The 19,405-nt window shown below is 37.8% G+C and overlaps 1 protein-coding gene across 2 annotated transcripts in view; it reads right to left on the bottom strand.

Annotated features, from left to right (window-relative positions):
- USP14 (ubiquitin specific peptidase 14) overlaps positions 1–19,405 on the bottom strand; it is a 59,341-nt gene that overhangs the window by 37,089 nt on the left and 2,847 nt on the right. The window contains exons 2-5 of one of the 2 annotated variants that reach the window (XM_012445004.2): positions 17,751–17,896; positions 14,005–14,037; positions 2,521–2,625; positions 907–1,010 (exon numbers count right to left, since the gene is read on the bottom strand). In XM_012445004.2, the coding sequence (XP_012300427.1) occupies positions 907–1,010; positions 2,521–2,625; positions 14,005–14,037; positions 17,751–17,896 (388 nt within the window). The remainder of the gene's footprint in view (positions 1–906; positions 1,011–2,520; positions 2,626–14,004; positions 14,038–17,750; positions 17,897–19,405) is intronic. The other variant, XM_012445005.3, reaches the window with a different exon arrangement.

Genomic DNA, 19,405 nt, shown 5'->3' with positions numbered 1-19,405 from the left:
GGTAAGGGACTTGTATATATGTAAAACCACAACTGAATTTTTAGAAAGACAACCCAATTAAAACACAGGCTAAAGATTTTAACAAACATTTCTCCAAAGAAGACATATAAATATTCAATAAGTACATGAAAAGATGCTCAACCTCATTTATCACCAAAAAAATGTGTGCATGACAACCACAATGAGATAGCACACTTCACACCCCTACAGGGCTTAATCAAAAACAGACAATATTGGCAACTTTCTTACATTGTTGGTGAGAACGTAAGATGGTACTGTCACTTTGGAAAATCATTGTGGCAGTTCCTCAAAAATGTTAAACATAGAGTTACTATATAAAAACAGTTCATCTACACAGAAAACATGAATGTTCACAGCAGCATTACTCATAATAGCCAAAAAGTAGAAACAATCTAAATTTCCATAAACAAAATAAATGGATAAATAAAATGTGATATATCCAAAAAATAAAATATTATTCAGCCATAAAATAAGAATGAGGTATTATACATGCTGTAACATGAATGCACCATGGAAACATGCTAAATCAGTCAGTCACAAAAAACCATATATTATATGACTCAATCTATATGAAATGCCCAGAATGAGCAAATCTATGACAGAAAGTAGATTAATGGTTGGCTAGGGCTGGAGGTGAGTGAAAGGGTATAAGGAGTGACTGCCAGTGAGTATGACATTTCTTTTGGAGGGGGAGAAAATGTCCTAAAATCGATCGTGGTGATGGTTGCACAACCTTGTGAACATTATAAAAATCATTAAACACTTTAAAACGGCAAACTGTATAATAAATGAATTATATCTCAATTAAGATGCTAAAAACAAAACAAAACAATACTACTCACCCAAATGTGAACATCCTTTACCCAAAGAAGACTTCAGTCTTACCTTTTAAGGGCATCTTTTAGTTCAGGCACAGAACGAATACACTGAACTGTAGCATTCATGTAACAAGTGTTACCAAGGTTTGTCAATCCACATGGTAACTCCATCTGGTTTTAAAAAAAAAAAAAAAGATTAAATGATTAAAACATTTTTACAAAATGACATGGCCTATATAAATCACTAAAGTTCTCATTTTGAATCAAGTACCATTTACTAGCTTCTACTAATTTATATTCTGCCTTCACTCTAAAGAAACAGTTTTATTGGCCAGGCGCAGTGGCTCACGCCTGTAATCCTAGCACTTTGGGAGACCAAGGTGGGCGGGCCACCTGAGGTCAGGAGTTCAAGACTAGCCTGACCAACATGGAGAAACACCGTCTCTACTAAAAAAAATACAAAATTAGCTGGGCGTGGTGGCACATGCCTGTAATCCCAGTTACTTGGGAGGCTACGGCAGGAGAATTGCTTGAACCCAGCAGGCAGAGGTTACGAGCCGAGATCGTGCCATTGCACTCCAGCCTGGGCAACAAGAGTGAAACTCCCTCTCAAAAAAAAAAAAAAGAAAAGAAACAGTTTTATTTACCTCAACAAAAAAGTTTACTAGGATCATGCTGGCCATCATATTATGTTTTAGTTTCCGTCTTAAATATAATAAGAGAATAATCATACCAGTCCTGCCTTTTTTTGCAGGTTTATCAAGAGAGCAGAGTAGGCAAAATATGCACAGAAACACTTCAAAGCAAAAAAGAAAATAACAGGTTGGGCACAGTGGCTCACGCCTATAATCCCAGCACTTTGGAAGGCTGAGGAAGGATAGCTTGAGGTCAGAAGTTCAAGATCACCCTGAGCAACAGAGCAAGACCCTGTCTCTACCGAAAAAAAATTTTTTTTTATTTTGCTGGGCATGGTGATACACGCCTATAGTCCCCACTACTCAGGAGGCTAAGGTGGGAGGATCACTTGAGCCCAGGAGGTTGTGACTACAATGAGCTATGATCATAACACTGCACTCCAGCCTGGGTGACAAAGCAAGACCCTATCTCAAAAAAAACCAAAAAGCAAAAAAACAAGAAAATGAATGAATGGCACTAAATAAATGCTAGGTGTTTAAAAAGAAAAAAAAAAAAAGAAAACATGTGACACATGTGTTGGCCAGTTTCTAAACTGACTTTGCACTTAAATTCAGGATAAAATGTATGTATTTTCCAAATGAAGGATTTTAAGAATTCAAATATTCCAGCATTTAAACCACTCTTTGACCCTGTCTTCTTATAAAATAATAATAGTAAACACTTAAATAGTACTACCTGCCAGAAGCATATTTATTACAGATATCAAATAAATATATATATGTTAAGCCTAAGTAAATTCACTTGGAAGTCTGAAAATCAATAATAAAGTGTACAAAACAAAAAAAACCTAACTGTGCACTATTTAACTACAGAAGGGCTCTCTTAAGCTAATCAAAAATAAAACTCTTATTTACTGCTTAAAAACATCTATCTTGATATTAATAATTAAGTCTTCAAGACATTTAGATGCTACTTTCTGAAAGACACCTTAATAACAGTCCTTCAAAAAGTAGTGATCAAACGTATCAAATCTGGAGTGTCTTACGGCAGATGCTAACTGTTCTTCTGTCATGTCTTCTACAAAGACAGTTTTAGCTGAGGGTTCCTCTGGAAGAGCATCTGCTGACCCCATCATTAGTAGAGTCATTCCCTGTTTTAAAAAAAAGTAATTTCATGAAAATCCTCCAAAGTTTGTAATGTTTATGTCAAACAAAAGAAGCCAAACACAAAGAAACACATATTACATAATTCTATTTGCCAAAAAAGTAAATCTACAGAAAGTAGATTAGTTGTTGCCTAGGACTGGAGGTGGGAAGAGGGAGTGACTTTAAATGGCACAAGTTTCTTTCTGGGGTAATTGGAAATGTTCTAAAATTAGACTGTGGTGAAGGGTGCACAACTCTATAAATACACCACTAAAAATCACTAAATTGTTTAAATGAAGTAAAAAACCACTGGGGTGGCTGTTTGAGGCCAAGGCAAAGGTGTACAAAGAAACTTTTTAGAGTGATGAAACTTCTAAGTCGTGATTGTGGTGGTGGTTACGTGACAATATAAAATTGCCCAAACTGTACATCAAACACAGGTGAATTTTACTCTATACAAACTGAACCTGAATAAAGCTGAAGGAAAAAATAAATATTGCCATAAAAACACCTAATAATGTTTACAATATTGAAGGGAATTCCTCAAATGATCATTAACATTTAGTGGCATCATTTCTCTACATAACAAATTAACAACTAATAAAATTCAGACCAGGCATGATGGCTCATGCCTATAATCCTAGCACTTTGGGAGGCCAAGGCTGGTGGATGGCTTGAGTCCAGTTCAAGACTAGCCTGGGCAACATGGCAAAAACCCTGTCTCTACAAAAAATACCAATATTAGCTGGGTATGGGGGTGCACTCCTGTAGTCCCAGCTACCTGGGGGCTAAGATGGGCGGATCACTGAAGCCTGGGAGGTTGAGCCTGCAGTGAGCTGTGACCACACCACTTGCATTCCAGCCTGGGCGACAGAGTGAGACCCCGTCTCAAACAACAAAACAAACAAACAAAAAGTACTCATAAAATTCTTTCTGTGAATGTCTATTGTGTAACTGTAATGATTATTTACATCTGAATACAAATATTTTTAGAGCATTAAATCCTCCATTACTGAAAAACATCAAACCAAACACACAAATTTGTTCAAAATATCCAATTTTGTAATTCTACACATTAACCTAAGTAAATACTTTTATTTAATACATATGTAAACACTCCATACAATAGAAGGAAAAGGAAGACACTGTCATTGTAAAGCTTATAATCTTAAAATATGAACAACATATTACTCTCTTACTCAATATCTTAACTGGAAGGCATGAACACATGAGACAAAGAAAAAGGTAGGACCAGAAGTGGTTTAAAAAAAAAACAAACAAAAACCAGGGAGGGAAAAATGATAGCCAGAAGACTAAAAATATCCAGATGATCAAAATTAGGAAATTAGTAAGACCAACAAATTCAGTTAAGAACACTGATAATTAAATCTAATGACCTTTATTCTATCACCTTTTATTTCTTCATAGACATTTTATAAGATCATTGCAAGTCTGTAAAGCAATACTAAGCCATCACTACAGATTTTTTTTTTAGAGACAGGGACTCACTCTGTCACCCAGACAGGAGTACAGTGGCACAATTATAGCTCACTGAAGCCTCAATCTTCGGGCCTCAAGTCATCTTCCCATCTCAGCCTCCCAAAGTGCTGGGATTGTAGGTATAAGCAGGTACCAGGCCAAGAATCTTTTTCCAAAGACAACTATCTTAGGAGCCAATCATTTAAAAAATATACTAGCAATAACCAGTTAGAAAACACAATAGAAAAAATACCAACATATAGCTAAGAATAAATATAACAAGAAAAATGTAATACTTTAATGAGAGAAGAATAAAGCTTTAACTAAGGATATTAAAAAAAGCACCTAAATAAACTGAAGGACATAACAAGTGTCTGAACTTGAAAAATTACTATAAAGATGCAATTATAGTTACATTAAGTTTAATGAAATTCCTTTAAAAACCTTGCAAAATGATTCATTCATGCAGCAAATTTATATCCATGATAATAGCTAAGAAATTTCTGAAAAATAATAGAGATTAAAACAATGCCCTTAAAAATTATTAGGAAAAGGGATTATATAATGGAAAATATTGAGAAAAACCATATAATAATTTAGAAAAATATACTATCGGCTCCCCACTTCATACCACACCACAACCATAATGAATTAAAGAGTAAAGATTTAAATGCAAAAAAACTAATACTTATAAAAGAATGCAAGTGAATCAACAAACTCATATTGTTGGAAGATTTTCTAAAAATGACATAAATATTAAAAAGACTGATGTAACTAGCCACACAAATCTTAAAAGTGTCTATAAAACATTTGAAAACAATAAAGTAGGGACAAAATTACACCATATATACTAGGCACTCAAAAAAGTAAATTATTAAGAAATAGGAAATACATAATACAAAAATGAGCAAAAGAGATAAAAACAAACAAAAAAAGGCTTAAAATTAATGACCTAGGTAAGCTTCTACCTTAAGAAGCTAAAGAAAGTAAAAATTAAAACCAAGCCATGTGTGGTGGTGCACACCTGTAGTCTAAGGTAGTCAGAAGGCTAAGGTAGGAGGACTGCTCGAGCCAAGGAGCGCAAGGCCAGCCTGAGCAACAAAACAAGACCCCATCTCTAAAACAAGCAAAAAAAGTTACCACCATTTGCCTGGATTTCAGCATTTCATTCAACAAAATATGATTATATAAAAATCTTGAAAACTTTTTAAAAATTGAAACCAAAGTAGGAAGAAATAAAGAGAAAAAATTAACAAAGTAATAAATGAACAGGCTAAAGATGTTTTTGGGAGGGGGAAACAATCAAAGAAACTGATAAACCTCTGGATGGATGATAAAGAAAACAGACAAATCATAACTTCCCAAAACTAGAGGAGAAAAAAGACAGCACTACACATTCTAGAATTAAAGGATAATAACAGTAGAACAATCACTTCAACAACTTAAATGAACCAATTCCTTAAAAAATACTAATTACCAAACTGATATGAAAGAAAATATTATTTAGTCCTACATTTATTACAGATATTAAATTCTTAAAGTCTTCCCAGAAAGAAAACTCCAAACCCAGATGAAGTCCGGTGAATTAGGCTTCACTAGAGAATTTTAGGCAACATTTAAAGAAAAAATATCCTGGTGGAGTGGGAGCAGAAATAAAAAAGAAAAAACAAAGAAAAAGTAATAATACAAACTCAGAAAAAAGGGGATGCTTCCTAACTCCTTTTATATGACCAACATTACACTGATAGCAAAACCAGACAAAAAAGCATACAAGAAAACTACAAACCATTATCTCTTATGAAAAGAGACACAAAAAACCTTAACAAAAGACAAGCAAATAGAATCTAGCAATATATAATGTCCAAGTGGCGTTTATCCCAAGAATATAAGTTCTGTTTAATACTCAAAAGTCAATGTAGTTTACATTAATGGATTAAACGAGATAAAAAAATGATATATAAAAGGCATTTAACAAAATGACAAAATTCAACTTCCATTCATTACAAAATCTCTCAGCAAACTAGAAATAGAATTCCTGAACCTGATGATGAACATCTATAAACTACCTCTAGCCATGACTGGAGGTTTTTCCCCTAAGGTCAGAAAAAAGGCAATGATGTCCACTATCAACCACTTCTACTCAGCATTGCCTTTAAAGTCTTTTTTTTTTTTTCTGAGATAGAGTCTCACTTTTGTTGCCCAGGCTACAGTGCAATGGCTCAATCTCGGGTCACCACAACCTCCACCTCCCGGTTCAAGTGATTCTCCTGCCTCAGTCTCCCGAGTAGCTGGGATTACAGGCGCCTACCACCACGCCTGGCTTATTTTTTCTATTTTTAGTAGAGACAGGTTTCACTATGTTGGTCAGGCTAGTCTCGAACTCCCGACCTCAGGCGATCCACCCGCCTCGGCCTCCCAAAGTGCTGGGATTACAGGCGTAAGCCACTGCGCCTGGCCACGTATAAAATCTTAAGCACTGAAATAAAGAAAAAAGAGAAACAAAATGCACAGAGATTGAAAAGGAAGAAATAAAACTGTCCTTACTTACAGATGACATATATACCTACAATTTCCTAAGAAATTAACAAAGAAATTAACAATTTCCTAAGAAATTAACAAAATTCCTATAAAATAAACAAAGTCACAAGATACAAAGTCAATTATAAATTAACTTTATTTTTATATAACTTTATTTTTATATACACTAGCAGCCAACTGGAAAATGACATTTCAAAAATACCACAGCTGGGTGTGGTGGCTCACCCCTATAATCCAAGCACTTTGGGAGATCAAGGCAGGAGGACTGCTTGAGTCCAGGAATTCAAGACCAGCTTGGCCAACATGGCAAAAACCCACCTCTACCAAAAACACAAAGCTCAGCGTGGTGGTACATTCCTGTAGTGCCAGATACTCAGGAGGCTGAGGCACAATAATTGCTTGAACCTGGGAGGCAGAGGCTACCGTGAGCCATGATCACACCACTGCACTTCAGCCTGGGCAACAGAGGAAGACTCTGTCTCAAAAACAAACACAAAAAACTAGCCAGGCATAATGGTGCATGCCTGTAGTCCCAACTATTCAGGAGGCTGAGATGGGAGGACCCTTTGAGCCCAAGAATTCAAGGCAGCAGTGACCTATGATTGTGCCACTGCACTCCAGCCCGAGTGACAAAGCAAGACCTCATCTGAAGGAAGGAAGGAAGGAAGGAAGGAAGGAAGGAAGGAAGGAAGGAAGGAAAGTACCACTTATGATAACATTAAAAACCATAAATAAGCCAGGTGTGGTAGCTTATGCCTGTAATCCCACCACTTTGGGAGGCTGAAGCAGGCGGATCACTTGTCAGGAGTTCAAGACCAGCCTGGCCAACATGGTGAAACCCCGTCTCTACTAAAAATAGAAAAATTAGTCAGGCATGGTGTCAGATGCCTGTAATCCCAGGTACTCAGGAAGCTGAGGCAGGAGAATCGCCTGAACCCAAGAGGCCGAGTCTGCAGTGAGCCGAGACCATGCCACTGCACTCCAGCCTGGGTGACAAAGCAAGACTCCGTCTCAAAAAACAAAACCATGAAATAACAATATGTGGAACAAAATATGTGTAAGTCCCAACACCGGACATTGTTGTGAGAAATGTTAAGATCTATTACCATGTTTGTGGATTAGAAGACTTAATATTGAATTGTCCCAGTCTGACATACAGATTAAATGCAATTCCAATCAAAATCCCAGCAGGCTTTTATGGAGAAAATGACGAGCTGAATCTAAAAATATGCAATAGACATACAAAGATCCCAGAATAACCAACAGAACTTTAAAAAAGAAAAATATGCCAGGTGCAGTGGCTCACGCCTATAATCCCAGCACTTTGGGAGGCCAAGGCAGGAGGATCACAAGGTCAGGAGATCGAGACCATCCTGGCCAACATGGTAAAATCCTGTCTCTACCAAAAATACAAAAAAATTAGCCGGGTGTGGTGGCAGGCACCTAGAATCCCAGCTACTCAGAAGACTGAGGCAGGAGAATAGCTTGAACCAGGGAGTCAGAGTTTGCAGTAAGGCAAGATCACGCCACTGTACTCCAGCCTGGCAACAGAGCGAGATTCCATCTCAAAAAAAAAAAAAAGAAAGAAAGAAAAACACAACTGGAAGACTTAGACAACCTGATTTCAAGGTTTGAAGAATCAAAACAGCAGGGAATCGGTATTGGTGTAAAGGTATATATAAAAATCGATGGAAGAAAACAGAATCCAGAAATAAATCCATATATGTATGGTCCACTGATTTTCAACAGAGGCACTGAGGAAAACTTGAAAAGGATAGTTTTTTCAACAAATGTTGCTCACTAAACTAAATATTCATGTGAAAAATATAAACCTTAACCATTACTTAACAGCAAACACAAGAATTCGCTCAAAACAGACAATATATCTAAATGTAAAGTTAAAACTTACTAAGCTTTAAAAGAAGCAGAAAAATATATATATCTTGTAACTTGGCACAGACGAAGATTTCTTATCGTACAAATCACTAAAAAAATGTGATAAATTAGACTTCAATAAAATTAACTTCTAGCCAACAAAACAATATTACATAGATGAAAATACAGGAATACCTTGAAGATGTTGCAGTTTAGGTTCCAGAGCATGAGAAAGCAAATATCACAATAAAGCAAGTCACACAAAAATTTTTCCCCAGTGCATGCAAACATTATGTTTATACCAGTCTGTGAAATATGCAACAGCATTATAAAAGGAATGCACATCCTTAATTTTAGAATAATTTATTGCTTTTAAAAAAAAAGCTAACAATCATCTGAGCTTTCAGTGAATCACCATCTTCCTGCAGGGCGGAGAGTCTTGTTTCCAAGTTGATGGCTACTGACTGATCATGGCACTGGTTCCTGAAGGCTGTGTAATTGCTTAAAATGAGACAACAATGAAATCTGCCACATCAACTGATTGTAACTTGTGCTTTTTTTAACAGCATTTTATCCACAGTGGAACTTCTTTCAAAACTGTAGTCAATCCTTTCAAAGCCTGCTGCCACTTTATCAACTAAGCCTATGTAGTATTTTTAATCCTTTGTTGTCATTTCAACAACATTCACGGCTTCTTCACCAGGAGTAGACTCTAGCTCAAGACATTACTTTCTTTGCACATCCATAAGTTAACTCCTCACCTGTTCAAGTTTTGTCATGAGATCGTGGCAATTCAGTCACAATTTCAAGCTCCATTTTTTTGATCTTTTTTGTTTTTTAGATACAGGGTCTTGCTCTGTCACTCAGATTGGAGTGTAGTGGCAAAATCATAGCTTACTGTAACCTCAAACTCCTAGGCTTAAGTGGTCCTACTGCCTCAGTCTCCAGAGTAGCTAGGACCACAGTTACACACCATCATTCCAACTAATTTTATTTTTTGTAAAGACAGTGTCTCACTGTGTTGCCCAGGCTGGTCTCGAACTCCCAGCCTGAAGCTCTCCTCCCATCTCAGACTCCCAAAGTACTGGGATTATAGGAGTGAGCCACCATGCCTGATGACTGCTAATTCTAGTTTACTTCCTATTTCCACTATATATGCAGTTGCATCCTCATCTCAAGTCTTGAACTCCTCAAAGTCATCCATGAGGGTTAGAATCAACTTCTTTCAAACTCCTGGTGACAATGACATTTTAACTTCCTCCCATGAATGTTCCTAATGGCATCAAGAATGGTGAATCCTTTCCCGAAGGTTTTTAATTTATTTTGCCCAGATTCACAGAGAAACAACTTTATAGGGAAACTTTAGCCTTACAAAATGAAACTTTTAAATAAGATTTGAAAGTAGAAATTACTTCCTGATCCTTGGGCTGCAGAACAGTTGTTGTGTTAGCAGACACAAAAAACAACATTCATCTCATTTATCTCCCTCAAAGCTCGAGTGACCAGGTGCATTGTCAATGAGCAGCAATATTTTGAAAAGAATCTTTCTGAGCAGTAAGTCTCAACGGTGGCCTTAAAATATTCAGTACTCCATGCTGTAAACAGATCTACTGTCATCCAGGCTTTTTTGTTCCATATACAGAGCACAGGCAGCAGAGTAGACTTAGCATCATTCTTTTTTTTTTTTTTTTCTTTTTAGTAAGACGAGGTTTCACCATGTTGGTCAGGCTGGTCTTGAACTCCCGACCTCAGGTGATCCACCCGCCTTGGCCTCCAAAGTGCTTGGATTACAGGTGTGAGCCACCACGCCCAGCCCAACTTAGCATCATTCTTAAGAGGTCCACAGTTTTTGGAATGGTAAATGAGCACTGGCTTCAACTTAAAGTCACCAGCTGCGTTAGCCTCTAATAAGAGAGTCAGCCTGTCCTTTGAACCCAGGCACTGATTTCTCTTCTCTAGCTATGAAAGGCCTAGACAGCATCTTTTTCCAATATCAAACTGTTTCATCCACACTGAAAATCTGTTGTATAGTGCAGGCCACTTTTATCAACAATCTTACCTAGATCTTCTGGATAACTTAGCTTCTCCATGAGTACTTGCTGCTTTACCTTACACTTTAATGTTACAGAGATTGCTTCTTTCTTTAAACCTTGTGCTCTCCCGACATCCCACCACCCAACAGGCCCCAGTGTGTGTTGTTCTCTTCCCTGTGTCCATGTGTTCGCATTGTTCAGCTCACACTTATAAGTGACAACACATGGTGTTTGGTTTTCTGTTCCTGTTAGTTTGATGAAGAAAATGTAGCTTCCTTATCTCTCTCAGCCTTCACAAAATTTAAAGAGAATTAGGGTTTTGCTCTGGGTTAGGCTTTGACTTAAGGCACTTAAACTTTCTCCATATCAGCAATAAGGCTGTTTTGCTTTATCATTTGTGTGTTCATTGCAGTAACACTTCAAGAACTTTAGCTTTTAAATTTCCTTTGAAAACTGCATCTTTATATTCACAACTTGGTTAACTCGTGCCAAATGCCTAGCTTTTGGCCTATCTCGGCTTTAAACAGGCCTTCCTCACTAAGCTTAAGCTTTCTGTTGAAAGTAAGAGACATGCAACTCCTTCCTCTTGAACACTTAGAGGCCACTGCAGGGTTAGTAACTGGCATAATTTCAATACTATCTAGTCTCAGGGAACAGGGGAGGCCCAAGGAAAGGGAGGAGGGAACTGCAGGTGGGTGAAGCAGTCAAGAACACACATTTACCAATTAAGTTTGCTGTCTTACAGGCGTGATTCATGATACCCCAGAACAATTACAAAAGTAACATCCAAGATCAACATACTTCACATGATGGTAATTAAAATGTTTCAAATATTGCAAGAATCACCAAAATGTGACAAAGAGATATGAAGTGAACACATGCTGCTGGAAAAAAGGTATCTATAGACTTGCTCGATGCAGGGTGGCCACAAACCTTCAATTTGTAAAAATCACAATTATCTGTGAAGCACAATAAAACTAAGCACAATAAAATGAGGTGTGTCTGTATATAAAACTCTGAGGTGAATCATAATTTGTAAGAGGTGAAAAGGGTCACAAAACCAAGAAATCTGAGAACTGCACATCCCAGAAATACAAGGTTTAAGTAAAAAGTCAGTAAGAATAAACATATCACCAAAAGAAAAAAAGAAAAAAAAATCACTCATTTTAAGCAGCAGCGGAAAAAACACTTAACAAAACTTAACAGGCTGAGCACAGTGGTTCACACCTGTAATCCCAGCACTTTGGGAGGTCATAAAATGGGTAGATCACCTGAGGTGAGGAGTTCGAGACCAGCCTGGCCAACATGATGAAACCCCATCTCTATTAAAAATACAAAAATTAGCCAGGCATGGTGGCACACACCTGCAATCCCAGCTACTTGGGAAGCTAAGGTAGGAGAATTGCTTGACCTGGGGAGGTGGAGGTTGCAGTGAGCTGAGATCACACCACTGCACTCCAGCCTGGGCAATAAGAGAGAAACTCTGTCTTAAAAAAAAAAATTAACAGTCTTTCATAATTTTAAGTTGTAGTGAACTAGAATAAAACAAGATGCCCACTTTTTTATATTTTTTTGAAGAGGAATCTAGCTTGTTGCCCTGGCTGGAGTACAGTGGTGTGATCTCGGCTCACTGCAACCTCCACCACCCAGGGTCAAGCAATTCTCCTACCTCAGCTTCCCAAGTAGCTGGCACTATAGGCGCATGCCATGCGGCTCAGTTAATTTTTGTATTTTTAGTAGAGACGAGGTTTTGCCATGTTGGCCAAGCTGGGCTCAAACTCCTGACCTCAAGTGATCCACCCACCTCGGCTTCCCACACTGGGATTACAGGCATGAGTCACTGTATCTGGCCAAGATGTCCACTCTTATCACTTTCTATTAACACTGTATTAGAAGCCCTAACAAAAAGTAGGACAAGGCCTGGCACAGAGGCTCACACACCTGTAATCCCAGCACTTTGGGAGATCGAGGCGGGCAGACCACTTGAGGTCAGGAGTTCAAGACCAGCCTGGCCAACATGGCGAAACCCCATCTCTACTAAAAATACAAAAATTAGCTGGGTGTGGTGGCAGGAACCTGTAGTATCAGCTACTCAGGAGGCTGAGGCAGGAGAATTGCCATGAATCCAGGAGGCCGATGGTGCAGTGAGCTGAGATCACACCACTGCACTCCAGCCTGGGTGCCAGAGCAAGACTCTGTCTCAAAAAAAAAAAAAAGAAATTAGAAGTCATTTATTTACCAATTATACTTCAATAAAGTGTAAGAAAACTGAAAGTCATGAATATGGAAAAGGGAGAAGTAAAATTGTCATTATTTGCAGATAAAATGTTTATGTACACAGAAAACCCAATGGAATCTGCCAAAAACACAACTGGAATTAGTAAGTGAATTGCTTGTAAGAACACAGAACGAAAATAAACCTAGAAAAATCAATTGTATTTTTACATTCTAGCCATGAACACTGGAAACAAATTTTTTAACATCATTTTAAGCAGCGAACAAATGTTAAGCTCCAGTAATTTAAGAAAAATCATGCAAGGGCTGGGCAACATGACTCACATCTGTAATTCCAGCACTTTGGGAGGCCAAGGCAGGAGGATTGCTTGAGCCCAAGAGTTCAAGACCAATCTAGGCAACACAGTGACACCCTCATCTCTACAAAAAATAAATATAATGAACTGGGCATGGTAACATACACCTGTGGTCCCAGCTACTCAGAAAGCTGAGATGGAAGGACAGCTTGATCCTAGAAGTTTGAGGATGCAGTGAGCCATGACCATGCCACTGTGCTCTAGCCTATGTGAGAGTAAGACCCTGTCTCAAAAAAAAAAAATACTCATGCAAAATCTCTATATTGAAAAACTACAACTCTGCTAAAAGAAAATAAAGACCTAAATAAATAAGGAAGTACATCATATTCAAATACTCAATATTGCTAAGATGTTTATTTTCCCTAAATTGAACTACAGATTCAATGTAATCTCAAACAAAATCTCAAAGAAGAGAAAGTTAGAGAATGTACACTATCTTATTTCAAGTTTTTTTTTTTTTTGAGACAGTCTCCCTCTGTTGCCAGGCTGGAGTGCAGTGGCACAATCTTGGCTCACTGCAACCTCCGCCTCCCAGGTTTAAGTGATACTCCTGCCTCAGCCTCCTAAGTAGCTGGGATTACAGGTGTGCACCACCACACCCAGCTCATTTTTTTTTTCAAAACTTTTATTATAAAGCTTTAGTAATCAAAAACATTCAGTACTAGTGTAACTTTAATCAATTAGATCAATGAAACAAAAACCCAAAACAAATCTACAACTGATTTTCAAGAAAAAGTCTAAATGAGAAAAGGCAAGTATTTAATGCTGGAAAAATGGATATACATATGAAAAAAAGTCATCTGGAATTTATTTTGGCATCATAACGAGGTTACTGCATTATAATAAACATTCATAAGAAAATACTTACATTTTTTATTTTGATGTTTCCCCAATCATCATCCTGTTTCAAAGACAAACAAGACATTTAACTACTGCTGTACAAGCTGAACATAATCTAGTAATCAATTAATTTTAAGCTACTTCAAAACAGAATAAAACGTATCCTGCACACAGATTTTATTAAAAATTATTGCAATATAAAAAATTTTTTTGGCCATGCACAGTGGCTCACACCTACAATCCCAGCACTTTGGGAGGCCGAGGTGGACAGATCACCTGAGTTCAGGAGCTCGAAACCAGCCTGACCAATATGGAGAAACCCTCCTCTACTAAAAATACAAAAATTAGCTGAGCGTGGTGGTACACACTTGTAACCCCAGCTACTTGGGAGGCTGAGGCAAGAGAATCAGTTGAATCCGGGGATGGAGGTTGCAGTGAGCCAAGATCGCACCACTATACTCCAGTCGGTGGGGCGACAAAGCAAAGCTCCATCTCAAAAACAGAAAAAAAAAAATTTTTTTTAAACAGAAGAGGTCCTAATGCCAGGGTTTCAAGTAATTGGTTTCAACTGCATAAGGTAACACAATATAAAAGGCAGTAACCTTTACAGCGTCTAATACTAAAAAACACCTAAGTATAAATATAAATACTTTTAACAAGTACTAAAAAACACTTGACTAATAACAAATGATAGATCCTATTTTTTGGATGTTTGGAACCAGCAGAGCTAATAACTAGCTTTTATGGCAAGAATGAAGAGTTAATGTAATTAAGGTAACTATATAATTTAGCATCAAAACCAGGAGACTGGTAAGAATGCAAATGCTATTAAAAATTATTCCAAGAAAGTAAACCAGACTATCCAAGGCAAACAAAATCTTTTTTTTTTTTTTTTTTTTGAGACAGAGTCTTGCTCTGTCTCCCAAGCTGGAGTGCTGGAGTGCAGCGGCGCAATCTCGGCTTACTGCAACCTTCGACTCCCGGGTTCAAGCAATTCTCCGGCCTCAGCCTCCGGAATAGCTAGGATTACAAGCATGCGCCACCACACCTGGCTAATGGCAAATTAAATCTTAATAATATTTGCATATCCACAAATGTTTCTCAAGTGGTAAATTTCACATCTATAAAGCAATTAAATACTTTCTCTTCAATATGCTGAATAAAAATCAAGATTCTTTTTTCATGCATGATTAGTCCAGAGGTATTTTAACTTACTGCAGCTAGGCCTTTCCCTCATAAGATAAAGTCAATTCCATATTACCCTCTTTTATAGAAGGTAACAGGTACTCAATAAGCTTGTCTCCCCATGATTGGTGCCACTAATTATCTCCTTGGACACTCTGCTTTAAAATGGAACAATAACTTCCTAAAAGCCCTTCCCAATGGAAGGGCTATGACTGCTAAACATAAGGAATGATAACTATAAATGCCCCCTAAGATCACTTACCCAAGGTCACACAAAGCTGGGAACTGAACACAGATCTGCTTGACTTATAAATCACATGCTCTTTTAAGTACTATGTTATTTAAACCTCTTTAAAACTCATTTATAAAATTTCCTCATTTATAAAATATGGGTAACATACAGTTGAGAATTAAAGAAAATATAAGAAAAGCCAGACACAGAATAAGTACTCAATAAATGGTAACCATTAGCAGTTACAGTTTCATTTAATATGCATTTTTCTATAATTTTCAACAGCATACCACTAGTACAGTGTTCAGAGCACCAATTAGGCTATGAAGTTCACTAAAGGCCAAAGGTTCATACTGTATCTTGAGGGGTAAACAAAATTTTTTCTCCAACATGTGTTTTATTGCCCAGGAGGGGTAGTCAGTCTTTATCTCTAAAGTTAACCATAGCTCTTTAGCATTTTATCTAATCCTTCAAGAAAGTATTTTTTTTTTAACTATACTTATATTATTAAAAAACAATAGTAGAGGCCAGCTGTAGTGGCTCACACCTGTAACTCCAGCACTTTGGGAGGCCCAAGGCAGGGCAGATCACTTGAGGTCAGGAGTTCCAGACCAGTGACAACAATGGTGAAACCCAGTCTCTACAAAAAAATACAAAAAAAAGCCAGGCACAGTGGCAGATACCTGTAATCCCAGCTACTCAGGAGACTGAGGCAGGAGAATCCCTGGAGCCCAGGAGGTGGAGGTTGTAGTGAGCCAAAATCATGCTACTGCACTCCAGTCCCTGGGCAACAGAGGAAGACTCAATCTTAAAAATAATAATAATAATAATAGATATTGTCTTGTCTTTTCTGCAGTCCTTCATCAGTGATGCTGGCAAGGTTGGATTCTTAACTGTGGTCACTGTGATTATTCCAAAGGAAATAAAGAAAAAAATTAAGTTTCCTCTCTTTGGAGTCTCACTCTTTTGCCAGGCTGGAGTGCACTGGCGAGATCTCGGCTCACTGCAACCTCCACCTCCTGGGTTCAAGCGATTCTCCTGCCTCAGCCTCCCAAGTAGCTGGAACTACAGGTGTGCACCACTATGCCCAGCTAATTTTTCTATTTCTAGTAGAGATGGTATTTCACCATGTTGGCCAGTATGGTCTCGATCTCTTGACCTCATGATCCACCCACCTCGGCCTCCCAAAGTGCTGGGATTACAAGTGTGAGCCACCAGGCCCAGCCAGTTTCCTTTCTTTTTAAACAAAATTTTTTTCCTCCCTTCTCCAGGTAGGAGTTAGGTAACAACTACTGTTAAGAAAAAAGGGGGCCAGGCGCAGTGGCTCACACCTGTAATCCCAGTAACTTTGGGAAGCCGAGGTGGGCAGATCACTTGAGGTCAGGAGTTCAAGACCAGACTGGCTAACATGGTGAAACCCCATCTCTACTAAAAATATAAAACTTAGCAGGGCATGGTGGTAGGCACCTGTAATCCCAGCTACTCGGGAGGCTGAGTCATGAGAATCACTTGAACCCAGGAGGCAGAGGTTGCAGTGAGCCAAGACAGCACCACTAAACTTCAGCGTGGGCAACAGATCAAGATTCCATCTTAAAAAAAAAAGAGGCCGAGTATGGTGGCTCACATCTGTAATCCCAGCACTTTCAGAGGCTGAGGTGGGTGGATCACAAGGTCGGGAGTTCAAGACCAGGCTGGCCAACATGGTGAAACCCATCTCTACTAGAAATACAAAAATTAGCCAGGCGTGGTGGCGGGCGCCTGTAATGCCAGCTACTCAGGAGGCTGAGGCAGAGAATTGCTTAAACCCAGGAGGCAGAGGTTTCAGTGAGCGGAGATCACACCACTGTACTCCAGCCTAGGCGACAGAATGAGACTCTGTCTCAAAAAAAAAAATTAGAAAATATAGACACATACAGGGGAACAGACACTGGAGCTTACTTGAGGGTAGAGAATGGGAGGAGGAAGGGGATCTAAAAAAAAAAAAACTACCTATCGGGTACTATGCTTAGTACCTAGGTGATGAAATCTGTACATCAAAACCCTGTGACATGAGTTTACCTATATAACAAACCTGCCCATGTACCTCGGAACTTAAAAGTTAAAAATAAATAAAAGCAAGAAGATTTTTAAAACGATGCTTTTATAATACCATACAGTGTTGTCAAACGGCGACAATGTTCCTCCCTTACACTAACATGCATAAGACAGTTTTAATCCCACAAATGACATACTCTAATCATATTTAAAAAAAAAAAAACACTTCAAATGCTACATTAAAACTAAACACATTTTCCAGTGCTATTTTTCACAAATTATATAATAATAGCAATGTGATGAAAATTTGGACTACATTTTACCTTTAGCGTTCCTCCTTTCACCATAACTTTCTGTCTGGCAGGCTGGACTCCAGTCAATGCAAACAGCTGAGCCTTGAACACCACTGGGGGTTCATCAGTATTCAATTCTACACCTTCAAATTTCTCCTTTCCCCATTTTACAGTAACTGCAAACAAAATCACAATTTTTTTAATTAAAAAATAAGATTTACAGACCCTTAGAAGATCACCATTAGGCAGTTACTGAGAGTCAAAGTGTGTCATTCATCTTTCTAAGTCCATAACACCTACCTAATCAAGAGTGGCATGCATGCAGTAGGTCCTGAATAAAATTTCACTGGATCAAACCTAACTTCTCATTTGATAATTAAAGAAACTGAGACTTAAGAGAAGTAGACTGATTTGCTAATGTCACAAAATTGGTTAATAAATTTCCAAGTCTTCTGAATCCTACTTCAACAATATAATGATCATATTGAAATATTTCCCAAAATAATAAGTTTCACAGCCTCCACAATTTGTTTAATTGAAGAGTCATTCACATCAGCACACAGCATTGGAAAAGAGAATGGTTTAAGAAAAAAAGGCAGCTTAAGAAAAAAAGTTCCTGTGAGAATAAGGCACCTCTAGAACCACTTAAAGAATACAGATTCTGAATCATAAGAAATGTAGGAGAATTGAAAAGTGTCATTTCTGAACAGTAGGTGCTCAAATATTAAGAAAAAATCCAAAGACATATGTAAATCATTTAAAAACATATAGAAATCCCACCTCACAGCCATTAGAATGGCTATGACTTCTTTAATTTAACAGAAAATAACAAGTGTTAGTAAAGATGTGGAGAAATTGGAACACTTGTACACTGCTGGTGGTAAAGTAAACACAGCATTACCATATGATCCAGCAATTTCACTTCTAGGTATAACCAGAAGATCCGAAAGCAAGGACTCAAACAGATATTTGTACACCCATGTTTATAGCAGCATTATTCACAACAGTTGAAAAAGTGGGAGCAATTCAAGTGTTCATCAACAGATTAATGGACATAAGAAATACGGTATATAAATACAATGGAATATTATTCAACATTAAAAAGGAAAGAAACTCTTACACATGCTACAACATGGATGATTCCAGTTACGAGACACCTAAAGTGGTCAAATTCATAGACACAAAAAGAGAATGGTGTTTGCCAGAGGATGTGGATGAAGGTGACGGTTGTGCAACAGTGTGAATATACTTAATGCTACAGAACTGTACGTGTAAAAATCATTAAAATGGTAAATTTTATTACATACATTTCACCACAATAAAAAATTTCAATCAGCCTCATAAGAGAGCTAACTTTTGAAATATATTGTTTTAAACCCAAAGACATATATTGTTTCCACTGAAAACTTTATACCTTTCAAAAATAAGAACCTCACAACTGTTAACTGCTTTTCAACTCCTTAAATAAGAATTTGAAACCTGACCCTGACACCAAATCCCAATTATACCACCAGTTCAATGAATATGTTGAGCATTCATTTAATGACAAGCATTGGGAAGACTCTCCATAAACTTATCGCTTAATAAGGAAGGGAGGGGAGAAGGCTATAGTAATTAACAATTTAAGATTAAAAAGGCTACAGCAACACAGTGGAATGCTTCATAAATGAGGAAAGATTTCCTGG

This window comes from Aotus nancymaae, unplaced genomic scaffold (genome assembly GCF_030222135.1).
Source record: "Aotus nancymaae isolate 86718 unplaced genomic scaffold, 86718_ANA_hifiasm-v0.15.2.pri h1tg000020l, whole genome shotgun sequence".
NCBI lineage: Eukaryota > Metazoa > Chordata > Mammalia > Primates > Aotidae > Aotus > Aotus nancymaae.
The sequence above is the reverse complement of the archived record's forward strand: the minus strand, read 5'-3'. Positions and strand labels throughout refer to the sequence as shown.